The sequence below is a fragment of the Chiloscyllium plagiosum genome, unplaced genomic scaffold (assembly GCF_037043375.1).
Source record: "Chiloscyllium plagiosum isolate Xiang-an unplaced genomic scaffold, Cpla_swu_hap1 HiC_scaffold_16, whole genome shotgun sequence".
NCBI lineage: Eukaryota > Metazoa > Chordata > Chondrichthyes > Orectolobiformes > Hemiscylliidae > Chiloscyllium > Chiloscyllium plagiosum.
This window is the reverse complement of record NW_028270154.1, coordinates 41820845-41840421: the sequence shown is the minus strand read 5'-3', so window position 1 is coordinate 41840421 and position 19577 is coordinate 41820845. Positions and strand designations below refer to the sequence as shown.

The window sequence follows — 19577 nt, the reverse complement described above, 5'->3', positions numbered from 1 at the left end:
TATATACTTGAGTACTGTTAGAGTGGCCAATAGATCATTCTCATAAATTACTTCTTTCCCCTATTACTCCTCAATCCAAACCAGTTCTACATCTTGATGTCCTAAATAGCAGAAATGCCATCCTTGACTTGGAAGTGTTACTCCTCACCTTTACCAACTTCCTATTTTTCTTGACCCTGCCATCTTTTACCCTTATATTTGTTGAGGCTATCAGGTATTTATTTCGGTGTGCACTATGACATTGTTTATTTTGTTATGAATACAATCAGCCTTTGTTATTTTTATAACATCTAATCTTGACTGTTGTGTAAGCCTGATTCTTTTACTTGCTCCTTTTCATTCTGTGAAACCTCATTTCCCATGTTACGATTCTCCTCTCTTAATATGTCTTTACTGTTTATCTGATACATCTTCGCACATTTGATTCTAAAGAGAATACTTTAGAAGCGAACTTTAGAGAAAATGGCTGCAGTCTCTTGCATCTTTTCTTGAAGGGCAATCTATCCACCCCAGAAATTCAATGGTGAACTTCCATAACACTTCCTCTATGTTAAGTACATTTTTTCCTTGGGTACGGAGATAGAAAACCAAATGTAGTCTTGCCAAAGTGCTATGAAATTGCAATAAAAACCTTTACTCCTAAATGCACATCGTCTTTTCCTTTTTAAAAAAAAACCTGATATCCATTTGCCACCATAATTATTTGCTGTACCTGCAGGTTAGTTATTGGTGAATCATAAACTAGGATGCCCAAGCCCCTTTGGAATTTCCAATCTTCCCAGCATCTTAAACCTAAAAAATGCACTCTTTCCGTTCGTAATACGAACCTTACATTCTTCCACACTGTATTTTGTCCGCTAAACATTTGCCTGCTCACACAGCCTTTCCAAATCCCCTTGAAGTATTTTTGCATAATCTTACCAACTCTGACTTCCACCTATTTTTGTGTAATTTGCAATGTGAATGAGAAACTGTGAAAGACAGGAGAAACTGCAGTAAGAGGATGGTTTTAAATTTTAAATGATTTTAGGAACTACACAGTGAAATTACATGGTGGAATTAACTTGGCGTTTATTGAACCCCAACCAATTTGGTAATCTTAAACAAATTAAATTTCAGCTTAGCCTAAGCAGTATATCATGCATTTCATGACACTACTCCTATCCAGAAATAGCACAATATCTAGCTTTCTGAGCAGCAGTAGAGACATTTTGCTACATATTTAAAACAGTTCTTCAAAGGAGAGGGGACATGTATTTCAATTCTTCCTGAATTCTCTTGTGTATAGAGATTCTAGTTATTTCTGTAAAATGTGTAAGCATCTTGTGTGGTGGAGAGTGTTCCTAATTCAGTTATTTGCTTCGTCCAGGGCCTCAACGATAGTACGCTATTGGGATTGGCTGCATTAACAGCTTAGGATCATAACAATGTTTCCGATTCTCAACTGCCTGTGAATAGCTGATGTATCATCTTGGTGTGCAGGAGACTATTTTAAAGTTTGTAGATGACACAAAATTTGGAGGAATTGTAAACTAAGGAAGGTGATTTTAAAGTTTCAGAAAAATATTGATATGTTAATGGATGGATAGGTGGTAGATAGAGTTCAGTGCAGGGAAGTGTGAGATAAGATACAAAAAACCTGGAGACAGGATAAAACAAAGGCATTTTTCTAAAGGGTGTGCAGGAGTAGAGAGACCTAGTGTTAGACAGTCGGTGCAGGATTGGGCCATTCGGCCCTTTGAGCTAACACCATTCATTATGATCATGGCTGATCATCCACAATCCGTATCCTGTTCCTGCCTTATTCCCATAACTCCTGATTCTACAATCGTTCAGAGCTCTGTCCATCTCTTCCTTGAAAGTATCCAAAGACTTGGCCTCCACTGCCTTATGGGACAGAGCATTCCATATATCCACCACTCTCTGGGTGAAGAAGTTTCTCCTCAACTGAAGTGGCCGACCCCTTATTTTTAAACTGTGTTCTCTGGTTCTGGACTCACCCATCAGCTGAAACATGCTTCCTGCCTCCAGAGTGTCCAATCTTTAATAATCTTATATGTCTCAATCAGATCCCCTCTCATCCTTCTAAACGCAAGTATATACAAGCCCAGTTGCTCCAATCTTTCAACATATGATAGTCCTGCCATTCTGGGAATTGACCTCGTGCATGCTGCACTCCCTCAATAATCCTTCCTCAAATTTGGAGACCAAAACTGCACACAATACTCCAGGTGCAGTCTCACCAGGGCCCTGTAGATCTGCAGAAGGACCTCTTTGCTCCTATACTCAATTCCTCTTGTTATGAAGGCCAGCATGCCATTAACTTTCTTCACTGCCTGCTGTAACTGCGTGCTTGCTTTCATTGACTGATGTACAGGAACACCTAGATCTCCCTTTCCCCTTTACCTAACAACTCCATCTGCCTTCCTGTACTTGCCACCAAAGTGGAGAACCACACATTTATCCACATTAAACTGCATTTGTCATGCATCCATCCATTCACCGAGCCTGTCCAAGTCACCCTGTATTCTCATAACATCTCCTCACATTTCACCCTGCCACCCACCTTTGTGTCATCAGCAGATTTGCTAATATTACTTTTAATGCCTTCATCTATATCATAAATGTATATTGTAAACAGCTGCAGTCCCAGCACCAAACCTTGTGGCGCCCCACTGGTCACCACCTGCTATTCCGAAAGTGACGCGGTAATCACTACTCTTTACGTCCTGTCAGCCAGCCAAGTGTTTGTCTATTAATCATTAAGAATGGCAAGACTGGTAAAATGAGTTGTTTTTTAAGGCATAGCATTTTCTAGGCTTCATAAATGAGACCATAGAGTAAAAAAGTAAGTAGGATATACTGAATCTATGGGATACATTGGTTAGGCATCAGCCCCAATTTTGTGTACAGCTCCAAGCACCACACTTTAGGAAGAATGTGTATGCATTGGAGAGACTGTCAAAAGCTTTGTGTGAAAATTTCTTCTTGGAATTATTCTCAAAGTTTTCAAAATGGCATAGTGGTAATCCTAGGACTAAGAGACCTGGATTCAAGTTCCACCTGCTCCAGAAGAATGTAATAACATCTGTGAGCAGGTTAATTAGATAAATTGGTCAAAATCATGAGCTGGGACTTGTAGAACGATCGCGAATCAAAGGCATAGTTTTTAAGTGTTCTGCAAAGAAAGTCAATGTGTGATGAGGAAAAAAGCTCTTTCATGTAGTGAGTGCTTTGGGTTTGGAATCAATGGCCTGGAAATTTGGTAGAGATATTCAAGAGGGCGTTGTATGATTATTTGAAGAGGAACAATGAGCAAGGTTATCGGAAAAAGACAGAAGAATGGCAGAGTCAATGTTTGGAGAGGCAGAATGGCTGCCTGTACTGTACCAATTACGTAATTCTGTGAAATCAACTGAAGCTGTCATCTTGATTTAACTTTGACTGCTACATACAGTACACTTAAAGCTTTATACAAGACTTTATGCAATTGATAGATCGATCAGTTTTTCTTGGATTTCTGCTCTCCTGTTCAAACTACAAGTTTTGCTCCTCAGAATCCCAGTAGAAACTACTGTCCTTCATGCTTGCTTCCACAGTTTAAGAGCCTGCTTAATGGGAATTTTCTATATTTGAAACTGCTCCCATACCACTACAATATACATATTTAAAAAAAATGTTTTTGCTCACTTTCCTGAGGTTGAGATTTCATGAATATTAAGATTTAAACTGCTTACAATATAATTCCATGTGAGCACTTTTTTTTTCTTGGCTAAACTAAGATATTAATTCAAGGGTAGTGTTACTACCTAGGACGATCCATTTTCACCTGACATGCATGTACACACTCAGTTGGTAGATAGCAATCAATGGATGAAAACATATTAGACTGAAAAATTATTTTCCATTTTCTAAGCCACAGGATTGAAACAAATTGTACTATCCAGATGTGGCATCAAAATATATTTTACTTTTTCAGGTGACTGAGATTTTCTAGTGCTAGTTTTTTCTTGTTACTTTTTTCAATGTTGCTAACTCTTAATGTAGCCATATGATAACACGCCGAAGTTAATTTTGAAGTTTTTCCCACTTTAGATAGCTAATATTTCCAAAGTTTGTATACACCGAGGCCCCAATGGAGGCTCTTTTGTGGCAGACCACCAGTCTACTCCATCTTGCCAATTAGGAGTATCTGTGCTCTGTTTCTATTCCTGAGTTGATTCAGCCAAATTCCTAAATAGTCAATAATTTACCTTCAATTTCATGAACTTCAGTTTTAGCTCGCAATCTCTTTTGAGGGACTTTATCAAAATCCTTCTGGAACTCCATACAAACAACATCCATAGATATTCCCCTGACCACTACTTCAAAAAAAGGTAATATCATTTACAATCTTTCCTGATCAGCTGAAAATTTTCTATCCTTTCATATATACTCGAGTAAATTCCTGTCTTAAATTGTGCAGAACATAAATGTTGAATGGGATTAGTATCAGCTGTTCAGAATTTATTCTATGGTTTGTCTGATATTTTCAAAATTGAAGATATCTTGATATTCTTTAATATTCCAAATAGATGTCCGTATTCGCAGCATAATGCATGATGTTTCACTGAGCAGAGAGTACACTGCTCAATTTATTAGCACTGTTTCCTTTTTGTTCTAAAAGTAGGAAGGCTTTACTGCAGCAAAGTGTTGCCCTAAGAGTCATTGTAAGCCAACTGCACAACATTTTGCTCACGAGAAATTAAAAATACTATTTTCTGCCACAGACTGGACTATATCCCAAAATCAATCTCTAAAGCTCCATTGTTAGAGTCAGAGAACTGTACAGCACAGAAACAGCTCCTTCAGTCCAACTTGTCCATGCCGACCAGATATCCTAAACTAGCCTAGTCCCATTTGCCAGCATTTGGCCAATATCCCTCTTAAACTATTCATACACCCAGCCAGATGCCTTTTAAATGTTGTAATTGTACCAGCCTCCACCAGTTCTCCTGGCTGTTCATTCCATGTACGCACCACCTCCGTGTGGAAAAGCTTGCCCTAAAATCTCACCTTAAACTTCTATGCCCTCTAATTTTGGACTCCCCTTCCCAGGAAGAAGATCTTGGTTATTTACTGTATACATGCCCCTCATGATTTTATGAACTTCTATAAGGTCACCCCTCAGTCTCTGACACTCCAGGGAAAATAGCCACAGCCCATTCAGCCTGTCCCTGTAGCTCAAATCCTCCAACCCTGGCAACATCCTTGTAAATCTTTTCTGAGCCCTTACAAGTTTCACAACATCCTTCCTACAGCAGAGAGGCCAGACTTCACTGAGGTACTCTGATTATGGCCTAACCCATGTCCTGTACAGCTGCAACATGACCTCCCAACTCCTATACTCAGTGGTCTGACCAAAAAAGGAAAGCATACCAAATGCCGCCTTCACTATTCTATCTACCTGCAACTTCACTTTCAAGGAACTATGAACCTGCACTCCAAGGTCTCTTTGTTCAACTCCCTAGGACCTTACCATTAAGTGTATAAGTCCTGCTAGGACTTTTGTTTCCAAAATGCAGCTCTTCGCATTTATCTCAATTAAATTCCCAGACTCAAGTGGATTGAGTGATGCCTCCTCCAGGTCAGGTCTGTTAAACTCCCCTTTATGCAATATGACTGGCCAAAACAGCTGCTCCAGTCAGAAATTCCATCTCTTCCCATCCATCTGTTCTTCCAGATGTAGAATCTATGATTGACAGCACCGAGTGGGAGGGACCCTGTGATTTTAGGAGCTGGAGAGAGAGACAATCTCTGTTGGGAGAAACAGCACCTCTGATTCTGTGTCTCTTTTATACAGCAGTGAATTTGCCCACAGCCCAAATATGTTTTGAGTGCTGGCCCCTACAGTTGTTTCGGCTGTTGATTTGACCCATTAAAAGTGGAACCCCCCTTATGAATTACTGAGATACTAATGAACTGAATGTTAATATTCATCGAATTTTTTTCCACTGAAGTCAATGAGTTGCAGTTCCTCTGTCATTTAAGCATGTAATCTGTTTATATTCTCATTGCCATTGTGTTTAATTTCTACGAAGTATTCATATTACAATAATGATTGTGGGCTTGTGATAATTCAAAAATTGATTTTGTGTTTTTTCACATTTGCAATTCTATTTAATTATAAATTTAGAATGAGTGATGATTCTTACTTTATAACTAATGTGAATTTGTCCGTTTTAGAAGATGGTGAAAGAAGTTCACTGTCATGAATGTTTAAACTGTGGTAAGCTGAAAGTAGAAAAAAGGAAAAATTGTGCTGATATGCTTGCTATTTTCTTGCAGAGACAAAACAGCTTTGCTTTTTGGCTGAAGGAAGATATGAGGAAGAGCTTCTCTCCTTCACCGAGTAACAGCAACTCTTCAACTACTAACAAATTTTTTGGAGTTCCTCTTCATGAGCTACAGCAACAAGGACATCATCCAGGGAATGGATCTCGATTTATAGTGAAGCATATTGTGGAGTATCTGGAGGCATATGGTGAATGAAATTCTATCTATTTAAATATATTTGAAACTTTTAGGCTTAGTAATACTTTTGGTAAAATAAAATAGACTGAAATAAATTTTAGGAACATTCTCACTTGATAATTTTGGCAGTCTCTCCAGTATTTAATTTTTGTTAGCTGTTTGAAACTGAAGGTAATTTTCAGCTCATTCTTACATATGAGTTATTCTCATTGGTTATCATGTAATTTTCCTAGGAGTAGCACATTTAATGTAGCTGCAATTTAAAACTGAATCTTGGATTTTTCATGAAATTGAATTTTAATTTGGGCAAAATTAAGCCAGTCCGATTTACTTAAAGTAGGAGTACTGGGGGAGGGGAGGTGGATTAGCCCTTAAAAATGGAAATGATATTTCTGGTTCGTTTGTGTTTGTGATGTTATTTAAAACTCAAATTTGGTTTAGAATAATAAACTGGGATAATACATATTTGGGGAATGAAATACATAACAGGCATGCATTTGGCTTAACTTGAGTGATATTGGCAAAACAGTTAAATCTAGATCAATTTATCTGAACTTTATTACTGCTATTAGAATATGTTTTTTTTAAACAAATAGTTGTTTACTAGAATTTGGGTTCAAATGTAGTGCTACAGTATAGTAACATGAGCATCCTTTTGATTTCTATGCATGTATATTTTATATGTAGCATAAAAATTGCCCACTGTCATTTTCCTCATGAGTAATCAAGTTGCTAAGCACTTTTAATGCAATTTTAAAATATTAACTTGTAATTGCCTAAGGGAGGTTTTATACTAAACTGTAGGTTTAATAGTAGGCATATGTATAGCAACGGCTACTTGGTAGTTGATCTTGCTGGAAAGGGAGATCTGTTGCTGAAGTTTTTTTCCACTCATCAGTACAAACACATAAATGCTATATTTCAAACAGTCACAACAACTTATATTTTTGGAGAAAAAAGTGATGATTGGTTGGCAAGGTGGGTGAAGTGTTGTCATAGAGAAAGCATTGGGGATCTTTAGACTCTGCAATATCCTGTATAATCCAAAAAAAGTGCACAATACCTGAAAACGTTTTTCTTTTTGTTTGCAGTGAATGAGCACCTATAAATAAATATCACCTCTTGCAAGTGTAAAAGAGCCAGCCTATGAGCTTAACTGATTCTTCTTAACTCTGTTAGAATGTGTCTCCTGATACCAACTGTGCACATATAGATTCATAATATAAAATTGATACCTGTACTTAAAAGTAGACTGAACTTCCCCATCACGTACATATTTTCCATTTTTTTATTTTTATCATATTTCATTTTAATTTATTTCAAATTTTGCTGTTACGCTGTGCCAGCAAATGCAGTGTTGTTGGTGTAGCTATTGGTGCACACAATTGTACTGCAAGTGCTGCTTGATTAGAGAAGGACATCGCAAAACAGTTGTTTTCTTTTGAGTTTGCAAGCTCAAGGTAATTGAACAGGTTGAAAAGCTAATGTTCCTGCTGTCATCCAGGTGAGTATAAGATGAAAACCTTTGGCAACATGTTTCTGTTTTCAGCAAAATTGAAATTCCTAAAGTGCTATTCCCCCCCCCCCCCCTTACCCACCTCTCCTTTAAAGTAGTAGGAAGTTAATCGCAGGGAGTTTTGATATAACAGATCGAAATTCTGAACTGCCAATTATTCACTGAACATGCCTGCTGCTCTCTCATGTGGTTGGGTGATCATCATGTATTCCAGGACAGTTTGTGATCTTGGCCCAGAATTTTAATGTAGCTCTTATGTGGTCTGACATTAATAGAATGTGCCCTTGCGTATTTAGGTTTTTTATTTTTGTATGTAACAAATTCCTGAAAGTTCAAACTGTTAACAGTGGTGTAAGATAAATGGCATCTGGAAACTACTTGATCAAGACAAGAAACTGTATCTCCTTAATCAGTTGTTTTGAAAGATTAGAAATGGTTAGTGCAATGAAAGAATCTAATGTGTAAAGTAGATGGAAGAATTCAGTGTCAAATTCAGTGCAAAAAGAATATTGAAGGAAAACTAAAGATTGGATAAAGAATCAAAAGGCAAGATACAAACAAATACATTTTGCAACCATTTTTAGCAATTGATGCTTTGAAGTAACAAGGTTCCCAGTTCTAATAGTTAATTTTCAGTGTCCGAGACTGTGATTGGTAGTAATTAATACTTATTTATATTGGGCCAGATCTAAGATTGTGAATACTGTAGTTTTTAAATGGTGGCAAGCTATAAACAGTGGAGATTTGAATAAATTTAGGGTCTTGTTAAACGTATCACTTAAAATAAATCCAGATGAATTATTTAGAGGGTCAAAGATGAGAGGTTAGTTATTGATGAGCAAAGCTATTATTAAACACATTTGGAGTTCTGAGTATTTTTTTTGGATGTATTGGCTGATGAATGCCAATATACGAGTGTACTATCGAACCTCCAAATACTAAATTGTGAAGAGAAGTAGTTCAGATATTACTCTGGTTCACTAATTTTGATTGAAGGTTTTAGTAGCTTTTGAAAGGAATTGACATCATTAATTAGAGACTTGTCCTGCTAGTGTAAACTAGGATAAGGAGAAGTAACCTTAAAATCAGAGGGTATTGAGAAATGAGATTAATAAGCATTTCATCACTCTCAGGTGCTGGAAGTGTAAAAACGTAGATGCTAGTCCAATTCATTCAAAAATCTGTTTTGGCTAGTTGTGAGTAAGAAACAATATAGAATTATGAATCAATCATGATCTCATTTGAATCCTGGAATGCACCCAAGGTGCTGAATGGCCACCTTCTGTTTCAACATCATTGTACTTTTAAAAGGATATTTAAGCTTGAAATGATCTAGGACTGATTTTAGTTCCTGTCAATGTTGGAGTATTGCAACTTCTTGCAATTTAGTGCTCACCTTTGTTAAGGCACGCAACATGATGTCTATTTTGTGAAACTAGCAGTGGAGCAACCTAACTCTGACAACACTTGGATACCAAGTTGTATCACATTTGTATACATAAGAGTTCAATTAGCCTCACTGTTAGTTTGAAAGCATATTCTAGCCTCATCACTTCAACACAATATGTAAACCTCCATATGTAAGCACGCTAGCTTTACATGTATAAAGTGTAAATCTTCAGGATGAGAAATGCATTCAGTATAGTCCAAATGATGAATAATGTGGCAAGAGATGAACAACCTTATTTTCAAGATGCCATGCGTATGAGAAGATCAGTTTTGCTATTTTCTGAAGAAACAGTCAATTGTCTTGCATGTTAATACTGATTCTGCCTTCAAGTACTTTGGCTGCTGAGGCTCTGGAAGATTCCATATAAGTGGAAGCAAAGCACTTAAAAAGCCTGGCTGAATTTGTTCTCACTTAGAACAACTTTTCCTTTAACTAGTCTCTCTTTCTCCAAGTCAAGGGTATGTGTATGGGAACACACAAGGTCCCATTTTACCTTCTTTGTGTGGCATGTAGAACATGTCTTGTTCCAGAGTATGGCTGATCCTGCACTACTTGTGTCCACTTTCCTTCCCTTTCTCTGTTACCCTTGATCTCCCCAACAGATCAAGAATCTATCTGTCTCAGCCTTAAATATGCATAGGGACTTAGCACCCCCACCCCCATCCTTGGCATTTCTGTGGCAACAGGTTCCAAAGACACTCAACCCTCCGAGGAGAGATTCCTCCTCCGATTAGTCTAAAATTGACACCCCTTAATTGTGATACTGTATCCGAGACTCTTTCATGTGGGAAAACATCCCCTCATCATTTACCCTATCATGCCTCTGAAGAATCTTAAATGTTTCAATGAGATCACCTTAATAAGATTGTTTAATAAGACAATCCCTCCGTATCTGGGGTCATCCTTATGAACCTTCTCTCAACTGTCTACATCTGTTTGGAAGGAAGTATATTTACATTGGTGTTATTGTGGATAGTCAGTTTCAAAGTTACTTATTTTGTATAATTATTATATGCTAAAGACTGAAAAATTAATTGAAATAAGCAACTTGAGCAGAATGCTTGTTAGGTCAGCTTGTTCTTCAACCATTTCTTGGAGCAGTGTATAAAAGTCATTGAGGCACAACTATATTCTCTAAAAGTCAAGCAATACTATTTTAATGACAGCTGATAGTGTCGGCTTTGTTCTGAATTTTTGAGCGTGCACATCTCTGTAAACACCAATCTGCCTGAATGGTAACAGGCATTTAATCTCCACATCTCTTCCTAGCAGATGGTTAAGTTATTGCAGATCATAGGATTCAATTATAATGACTACAATAAAGCTAGTCTTACTTTTTTTTTTAATTGTTGTGGATGGAAATTGTGGAGCCAAATAGTTTGCCTTTAAGCAGCGAATTGGAATTCTGCTTGAGAGCACCCAATATTGGCTTCATGCAAATTAAACAATTCCAATCTGACTTCTCAGAATATTTTTTTTTAAATAAATAAAATATATTAAATTAAAAGTTTTATTTTCTAGGTAATATTGAAGATGAACTTGGAAGGAAGTTGAAATGCTTCTTAGATGAGCTTCCAGCAGTTAACTATAATCTCCTGAAGTTTCTGTGTCAATACCTGGTCAAGGTAGCATTACAAAAGGAAGAGAAGTGGACTTCAAGGAATCTTGCTGCTGTATTTGACCTGGATGTTTTCCAGTAAGTGTTGAAGTATTTTACATTTTAGACTGTATATTTAAAATTTGTGACCACATCTTGAATATTTTTGAAAGTTTTTTTGTTTGTTACCTCAGCATCTTAGTGTTCATGTTCAAAATATGTCTTTTTCAACAAAAAGAAGTTTCACATCTGACTTTGTTTTGTTTGTCTAATATCAACAGAAACCATGTCAATGTATTAAACATTTATACATTGGTGCATCTAATTAATATATTTTCACTGCATTTACTAAATAAATATTGACTACTTTATGCTTTATTTAAATACATTTTGTTCTTTAGATATGGACTTAAGATTTCACAAAATTCTTTTATTAAAATCTGACAATGCCACTGATTAGAAACTCAAAAATTTTGGGTGTCTGTGTTTTATCTGTATTTGAAAAATACTTTTTAATGGGACTTAACGTTAGTCACTGTTCTGATTTTTATCATAAAATATGTCTATCTTGAAAGCCAGATACCTAATTTAACCTAATAACTCTGTGTTGGGTTAAATATTAATTTCTTCCAAAGTTAGATTAGAAGGCAGTCGTTTAACATTTGAAATTTGGACTATTTACATTCTTCATGGTGTTGTATAAATACTAGTTGGAGTGATGCTCTGCTTACAATATGATTTTTTTTTGTTAAGAAACTCTTCTCCTGAAATGCCTCCCTTTCAACATCTGCTCTTGCTTAATTTTTAGTCTGTTTTCCAAGTCCAATTTTAACTTTTTATCATTGGCAATTTATTTAAGATGAAGAAATTGGTTTTCTTGTCCTCAACAGAACTATATTAATGTTATAATTACTTTTCCCTGAAGGATTCTTTGCTATGAGATTGTTAACCCTTGCTTCCTGTTAATTACAGATTGTATTGTCCTGAATGCGTTCTGTGGCCTTCTCCTTTAATATGATTAGTCCAATCCATGTTAAGATTTAAAATCTTCCACAATTACTGCAGTTCCTTTGTCTTACAAGTCTCCATTACTACTGGAGTTTTAATTTGCCTTACAATGTAGCTGCTATAAGGAGAATTATAAATTACTTTCAGTATGACCTTTTCCATATGACTTCTTGATTTGATTGAGACCGATTCTATGTGTTGTTCTACTTGGCCAAGATTATTTCTCACTAAAATGCTGAATTCATTTATTAAACCGAACTATCCCATCACTTTCAAGATATTTCAAAAGGATAGTAAGTAGAGTTACCTTGAATGTTCAGTTCCAGCTTAACCACTTAACCACTATCTCTCTAATTTATTCTGTTTCATGAGGGGTGGGTTTGGATGGTTGGACCAGCTTTAATGACTGAGAGATTTAATGACTAGAGAAAATGATGATGTGATGCCTTCTCGAACTGCAGACCATTTGGTGTCAGTAATCCACAGTGCTGTTAGGGAGGGATTTTTGGGATTTTCACCCAGCAATAACGAAGGCTCCTGAGTCAGGGTGATGAGTGACTTGGATGGGAGCTTTGCAGATGGTGGTTGTTCCCGCTTATCAGCTGCCCTTGTCCTTCGAGATGATGGTGATCGTGGGTTTGAAAGATTCTGTCTAAGGAGCCTTGGTGAGTTACTGTAGTGCATCTTGTACATGGTACACACCACTGCTAGTGAATATTGTTGGTGAAGGCGGTGAATGTTTGTCAATAAGAGCAAAGGACAGGCCCTTTTGGCCCACCAAGACCATGCCAACATGGTGCCTTTTTAAACTTAAAACATTTTGCCCCTTTCCAGTCTATATCCCTCCATTCCTGCTTGTTCATATCTGTCAAGATGCATCTTAAATGTTGCAATTGTATCCACTTCCACTACCGCCTCTGGCAGCACAATGCAGGCATTTAATACCCTCTGTATTTTTAAAAAAACTTTCACCTCTCTTTTACCTTAAATCTATATACCCTCCTAGTTGACATTTTTAGCTTGTAAAGAAAACTCCACTGTCTGTTCTATCCAAGCCTCTCAAATTTGAAAACTTCTATCAGGTACCCCTTCAACTTGTGATGTTCACGTGAAAACAAACCAAGTTTGTCCAATCTATCCTTACAACTAATACCTTCCAAACCAGGCAACATCCTGGTAAACAGTTTCTGTGCTCTCTCTGAAGCCTCCACATTCTTCTGGTAGTGTGGCAACCAGAACTGTACACAATATTCCAAATGTGGCCTAACTAACAGTTGGAACATGACTTGCCAATTTGAAGACAAGTATGGCATATATCTTCTTGACCATGTTTAATCCAATTGGTGTTGCTACTTTTAGGGAACTGTGAGTCTTTCCACCTAGATTACTAAGTTAATGCTGTTAATGGTTCTGTCACTTACTGTGTACTTCCCTTCTGCATTAGATCTCCAAGGTACATCACTTTGTATTTGTCCAGATTAAGCTCCATCTGCTATTCCTTTGCCCAAGTCTGCAGCCTTCCTATATCCTGCTGTATCCTCTGGCAATGCTCTTTGCTATCCACAGCTCCCCCAATCTTTCTAATTGACCAGACCAGAACACCCCACCACACACACACACACACACACACACACACACACACACACACACACACACACACACACACACACACACACACACACACACACACACACACCAAAGGCATAGACAGAGCCTGGGTCCTAACTTTTATATTATTTCAAATGTGTGTGGCACTGTATTCCAAAGATGATTCAGTTGGTTGACCACTAAGCTTTAATTAAAACACACTTTATTCTTGCAGCACAATTAAAATACTACAGAAAGAGGAATTGACATAACTTTACTCAATTGAAATGCTTAACAAGATAATGTATTATTTAACCATTAATCATCAACTGTTCCAATATAGGCAGCATTCCATAAACACAACTTTGGCCTGGCCAATTCAGCAACAGTTTCTTATTTTCACATGCTGTCTCTCTCCAGTCCAGTAGAAAGAAAACCAAAAGAAACAATCTGCCCTTTTAATCTTTAAAAAGAAGCCTCTCTCTCTCTTTCAGACTTCATATTTGCAGCAGCTAAATTGAACTTTCAGCTCCAGCAGCCAGCAAAACCTACCAAATAACTGAAAGCAAACTAAAAGTCCTTTTGGGTCTTTGTGATTCTGCCCACTCATGATTCTTTTGCCATACTTTTAAAAAAAACACACACACACTCGGAGAACTCAGATGTTTACTGGCTGCATGTCTGAAGGAGATATTTTGGAACCACTGTGACAACACCCCTCTGCAAGAGAAACAAGACAGAACATATCTCTTACAGGCATGGTATTGTCACAGTGCTGTACACAAACTTACTAATCAGGCCATCTACATTCTCTTCCAAATCATTTATATAATATTACAAACAACAAGGGTCCTAGCACTGATCCCTGGGGAACACCACTGGTCATAGATCTCCAGTCAGAAAAACACACTTTCGTTGCTGCTGTCTTCAATACCAAAGCCAGTCTGTATCCATCTTACCAGTTGACACTTTGTATCAGCCTGCCGTGAGGGACCTTGTCAAAGGTCTTGTTAAAGTCCACATGGATAACATTCATCATCTTTTATTACTTCCTTAAAAAACTCTACTAAGTTTGAGAGACGTGATCATCCCCACACAAAGGCATGCTTCCTATCGCTGATAAGTCCTTATTTTACAAATGTGAATAAATCCTATCCCGAAGAATCTTCTCCAATAGTTTCTGTGACACTGACGTAAGGCTCACCAGCCTGTAATTCATGTTGCTGTTCTTCTAAAAGAACAACGTTAGCTATTCTTCAGTGTACGGATCTCTTCAGTGGCTAAAGAGAATACAACTATTTCTTAGAAGACCTCCCCACCCCCAAAAAAAAGAAAATAGTCCTCACCTGCCTCCCTCAGCATCTGGGATTGATTCATCCAGGTCTTGGTGCCTTGACTATCCTAATGCTTTTTAAAACTACCAACACCACCGCTTTATTTTTTGTTCACATACCCCAGAATATCAACATACCTGTCCTGAGACTCGCCATCCACCATGAATACCAACACAAAGTATTCGTTGAGGACCTCACTTACTTCCTCCAACTCCTAGAAACATTCCCTCCTTCATCCTTGAATGGATCTCCCCTTTCCCTAGCTACCCTCTTGCTTCTTTGTATATGTATAATACTTGGAATTTTCCATAATCCTTTTTGCCAAAATCCTTTCGTGGGCCTTTTTTAGCCCTGCTAGTTCCTTATGAGTTCTTTTCTGCTATCTTTGTAATCTTTGAGGCCTGTCTAAACCTTGTGAATGTCTCCTATTTCTTTTTTCAATAAGCTTTCAATTATTCTTGTAATCCAAGGTTCCCACATCTTACCATCCTTAACCATCATTTTCACAAGGACATGCTCGTCCTGAACTCTAATCAATCACCCTGAAGAGATTCCCCCATGCCAGATGTGGATTTACCCTCAAACAGATGCCTCCACGTTGTCATAGTTAGCCGTACCCCAATTTAATAGTTTCACCCCAGGACTACTGTTAGCCTTATGCATAAGGAACTTGAACTTAAAACTTACAGAATTATGGTCATTGTTCTCGAAATACTCCCCACTGAAAATTGGATCAATGCTGAGTCTAGTGTGGCCCCTTCCCTAGTTGGACCATGTACGTAGCATTTGTAAAAAATGTCCTGGAAATACCGAAGAAATTCCTGCATGTCCAACAACACACGCATACACCCTTGTGTTCACATTATTCATAATCCATCCACATGGCCGTTGGGAAGCCTGTAGTACAGACTATATGAAGTAATTGCACCCTTACCAGCTAGACCTCGACCCATTTCGCCTCAAACAAGCCCGCCAAAGTGTCCTCCCTCAGTCCACTTTTGATTATTCTCAATCAGTAACACAGCTCCTCCACCTCTTTTACATCCTTCTCTGTCTTGCCTGGAACCTTTAAATTTAAGTGTTAAGCTGCCAGTCTTGTCCTTCTCTCAACCAAGTGTCCATAGTAGCTACGACATCATAGTTATTATGTATTAATCCAAACTTTTAAGTTCATTTGCCTTACCTCTCCTACTCCTCTCATAAAACAAATAGACTTCAGATTGCCAGTCTTGCTGGGTATCTGCTCTTCCTCTTAGCCTCACCGGCCTTCCTCTTCAGTCATTTTATTTGCTGAATGACTGCTCTGGTTCCTGCTCCCCTGTCATACTAGTTTAAACCCGCCTGAATGGCACTCGTAAACCTCTCTGCCAGAATATTTGTGCCCCTCCAGTTTGAAACTTGTCCTTGTACAAGTCCCATCTGCCGTGAAAGACATCCCATTGATCCACATACCTGAAGCCATCCTTCCTACACTAGCTCTTTAGCTATGTACTTAATTTAGAGACTAGGAATAGGCAGACACTCTGGTACATGGCACAGGAAATATTCCCAATATTATAACTCTACAGATCCTGTTTTTCAACTTTCTACCTAACTCCCTGAACTCTTTTTGCAGGATCTCTCTTTCTGCCAATGCCATTAGTACCAGAATGGGCCACAATACTTTGTGCTGTTATGTATATGCTTTTGCAAAACTTCATTTTGTAATTTAGTTTGTTGAATACTTAAAGGGGGAATTTATTTTCTGATTTTGTTTGAATAAAATATTGTGAAAATAATTATGGAACTCCTAAATTTATGTTTCATTTTTAAGTAGAAGATAAATCATCATGCTGAAAAAGAAAATGTTTTCACTACTGAGCATTGCATTAGCTGTACATATGTTTCATGTTTATGATTTAATAAACTTTGTTAAGTATTTGTTTTACAGTATTTGCACAGATGTGGAAGATATGAAAGAACAAGAAACAGCTAGCAATATAATGTCTGAACTCCTGGAAAATTACAGTGATTTCTTTGGTACCGAAGAGTTTCTGCCCACAAATATTTCAAATTCATTTTGTGTTGAGGTAAATCAGTTTGTTACATAAATTCGATTTCAAATAAATTAATCTTTCTTGACCAGGGTATGTATTGGGGAAATATTTCCTCGTGTGGGCAGGTCTAGAATTTGGGGACAGTTGAAAATAAGACTAAGATATGGAGGAATTTTTCTTTTGAGGGTTGTTGGATGTTGGAATTCTTTTCTCCAGAAGCTAGTGCAAACTAGATCATTAAATATACTCAAGGCTGAATTTGACAGTATTTTGATCAACAGGTGTGTTGAGGGTTCTGGTGAGGGGCTGGGTAGGGGCAGGTAGGAGCTGTGAGCACACTTTGTTCAACCATGATCTTAATGAATGGCAAAAAAAACTTGAAAGACCATGTGACTTATCTCTGCTATTTATTATTTGTTTTGTCTAATTGTGGAATTACTGAAATCTAAATTTTAAAGTTTAAAAGTCAATGCGCACATGTATACAATTATTGCCTGTAAAAGCTGAAATTTTGTTTTTCCAATTTAAAAATAAAAACAATACTTCTTAGTGCCAGTAACCTGACCATATGTATTCTTATAAGTAGAACAGGTCTTAAATTCTGCCCTTTAGGAACCATTTCAAAAGATCAATCTTGTAAAACTTGCTGCGAAGCAGAGTAGGCGATAGGTCTGTTCCAGTTCAGTCTTTTGGTTCCTAATACAACCACCTCAACTTATGCACAGCTGGGAAGGAAAATAAATTCTGTCCACAATGCTGTGGCAACTCAGCTGCTGAGCCTGAGAAGCATGATATCAAGATTAGTGGATTCAGGGCTCTTGCGGTGCAGCAATGTCCCCATTTGTGGGCCATGCTTTCAAGTCTCACCTGCTTTAAAGGTGTGTAATAACGTGTCTGACAGGTTAATTTAGAAAATATCCAAAAGTAGTGGATTGCGCAGAATGGGGTTTGGCATACTGGGAGGAGGAAAGTAAGAAACTGAGTATAGGAGTTGGGAGGTCATGTTGTGGCTGCATAGGACATAGGTTAGACCACGTTTGGAATACTGCGTGCAATTCTGGTCTCCCTGTTATAGGAAGGATGTTGTGATACTTGAAAGGGTTCAGAAAAGGTTTACAAGGATGTTGTTGGGATTGGAATGATTAAGCTATAGGGAAATGCTGAATAGGCTGGGGCTATTTTCCCTGGAGCAAGGGAGGCTGAGAGCTGACCTTTATAGAAGTTCATAAAAGCATGAGGGGCATGGATAGGGTGAATAGACAAGATCTTTTGCCTGGGGTCGGGCAGTCCAAAACTAGAGGGCATAGGTTTGGGGTGAGAGGGAAAAGATTTAAAAGGGATCTGAGGGGCAACTTTTGCATGCAGAGGGTGGTGTGTTTATGGAATGAGCAGCTAGAAGAAGTGGTGGAGACTGGTACAATTACAACATTGAAGAGGCATCTGGATGGGTATATGAATTAAAAGGGTTTAGGGAGACATGGGCCAAATCGGACTAGATTAGGTTAGGATATCTGGTTGAAATATGTGTTGCTGGAAAAGCACAGCAGGTCAGGCAGCATCCAAGGAGCAGGAGAATCGACGTTTCGGGCACAAGCCCTTCAGGAATGAGGAGGGTGTGCCAAGCAGGCTAAGATAAAAGGTAGGGAGGAGGGACTTGGGGGAGGGGCGTTGGGAATGCGATAGGTGGAAGGAGGTTAAGGTGAGGGTGATAGGCTGGAGAGGGGGTGGGGGCGGAGAGATCGGGAAGAAGATTGCAGGTCAAGAAGGCGGTGCCGAGTCTGAGGGTTGGGACTGAGATAAGGTGGGGGGAGGGGAAATGAGGAAGCTGGAGAAATCTGCATTCAGCCTGACCTGCTGCGCTTTTCCAGCAATACATTTTTCAGCTCTGATCTCCAGCATCTGTAGTTCTCGCTTTCTCCTAGGATATCTGGTTGGCATGGACAAATAGGACTGAAGGGGCTGTTTCCAATCTGTACAGCTGAATCTATGACTTGAAGTGATGGAGAGATGAACATTGGTCTGTAATGGAGGAAAAAAGAAATTTAGTGTACATTCAAAGCAAAAAATGTTGAAAGATGGGAAGGAGTGGTGCACTTACAAGTTGTTGATTCATCAAAAACCTCCTTGCTGTCAGATAAGTCAAAGCTTTCTCTGGTTCAATTTTGGGAAGGTTAGAGTTGTTGTTTTAGTACCTGCCACAAAACTCTGCAGTCTGCTAGTGATTCCTTCATGTCCATTATCATGGTTTGAATCAAATCCTGAAAAGCCTAATTCCATATACCTGCTTATTCTACTCTTATCAGCATTGTGCACATCCAGCCCAACTCAGCTCATTCTATCGTTAACCTACTTAGATTCATTTATTTGTATACGTGACTGCTTTAAGTCTTGCTGTGCTTTCATCTGCCAAAATTCTGTCAGCCACAGACTTGCACCGGCTGCCTATCTCTACTGCATTAAATTCAAAATTCTTTTCCATAAGATGAACCATAGGCACACCCTACCCGACCTCTACATTTTATGCAGCCTTGCATTT

At 38.2% G+C, this 19577-nt stretch overlaps 1 protein-coding gene across 4 annotated transcripts in view; it reads left to right on the top strand.

The window, feature by feature from the left end:
- LOC122556631 (protein FAM13B-like) overlaps positions 1 to 19577 on the top strand; it is a 113846-nt gene that overhangs the window by 21055 nt on the left and 73214 nt on the right. For 3 of the 4 annotated variants that reach the window (XM_043703563.2, XM_043703564.2, XM_087995328.1), the window contains exons 3-5: positions 6328 to 6523; positions 11001 to 11175; positions 16936 to 17074. In XM_043703563.2, the coding sequence (XP_043559498.1) occupies positions 6364 to 6523; positions 11001 to 11175; positions 16936 to 17074 (474 nt within the window). In that variant the 5' untranslated portion in view covers positions 6328 to 6363. Of the gene's footprint in view, positions 1 to 6327; positions 6524 to 11000; positions 11176 to 16921; positions 17075 to 19577 lie in introns of those variants that run through there. The other variant, XM_087995329.1, reaches the window with a different exon arrangement.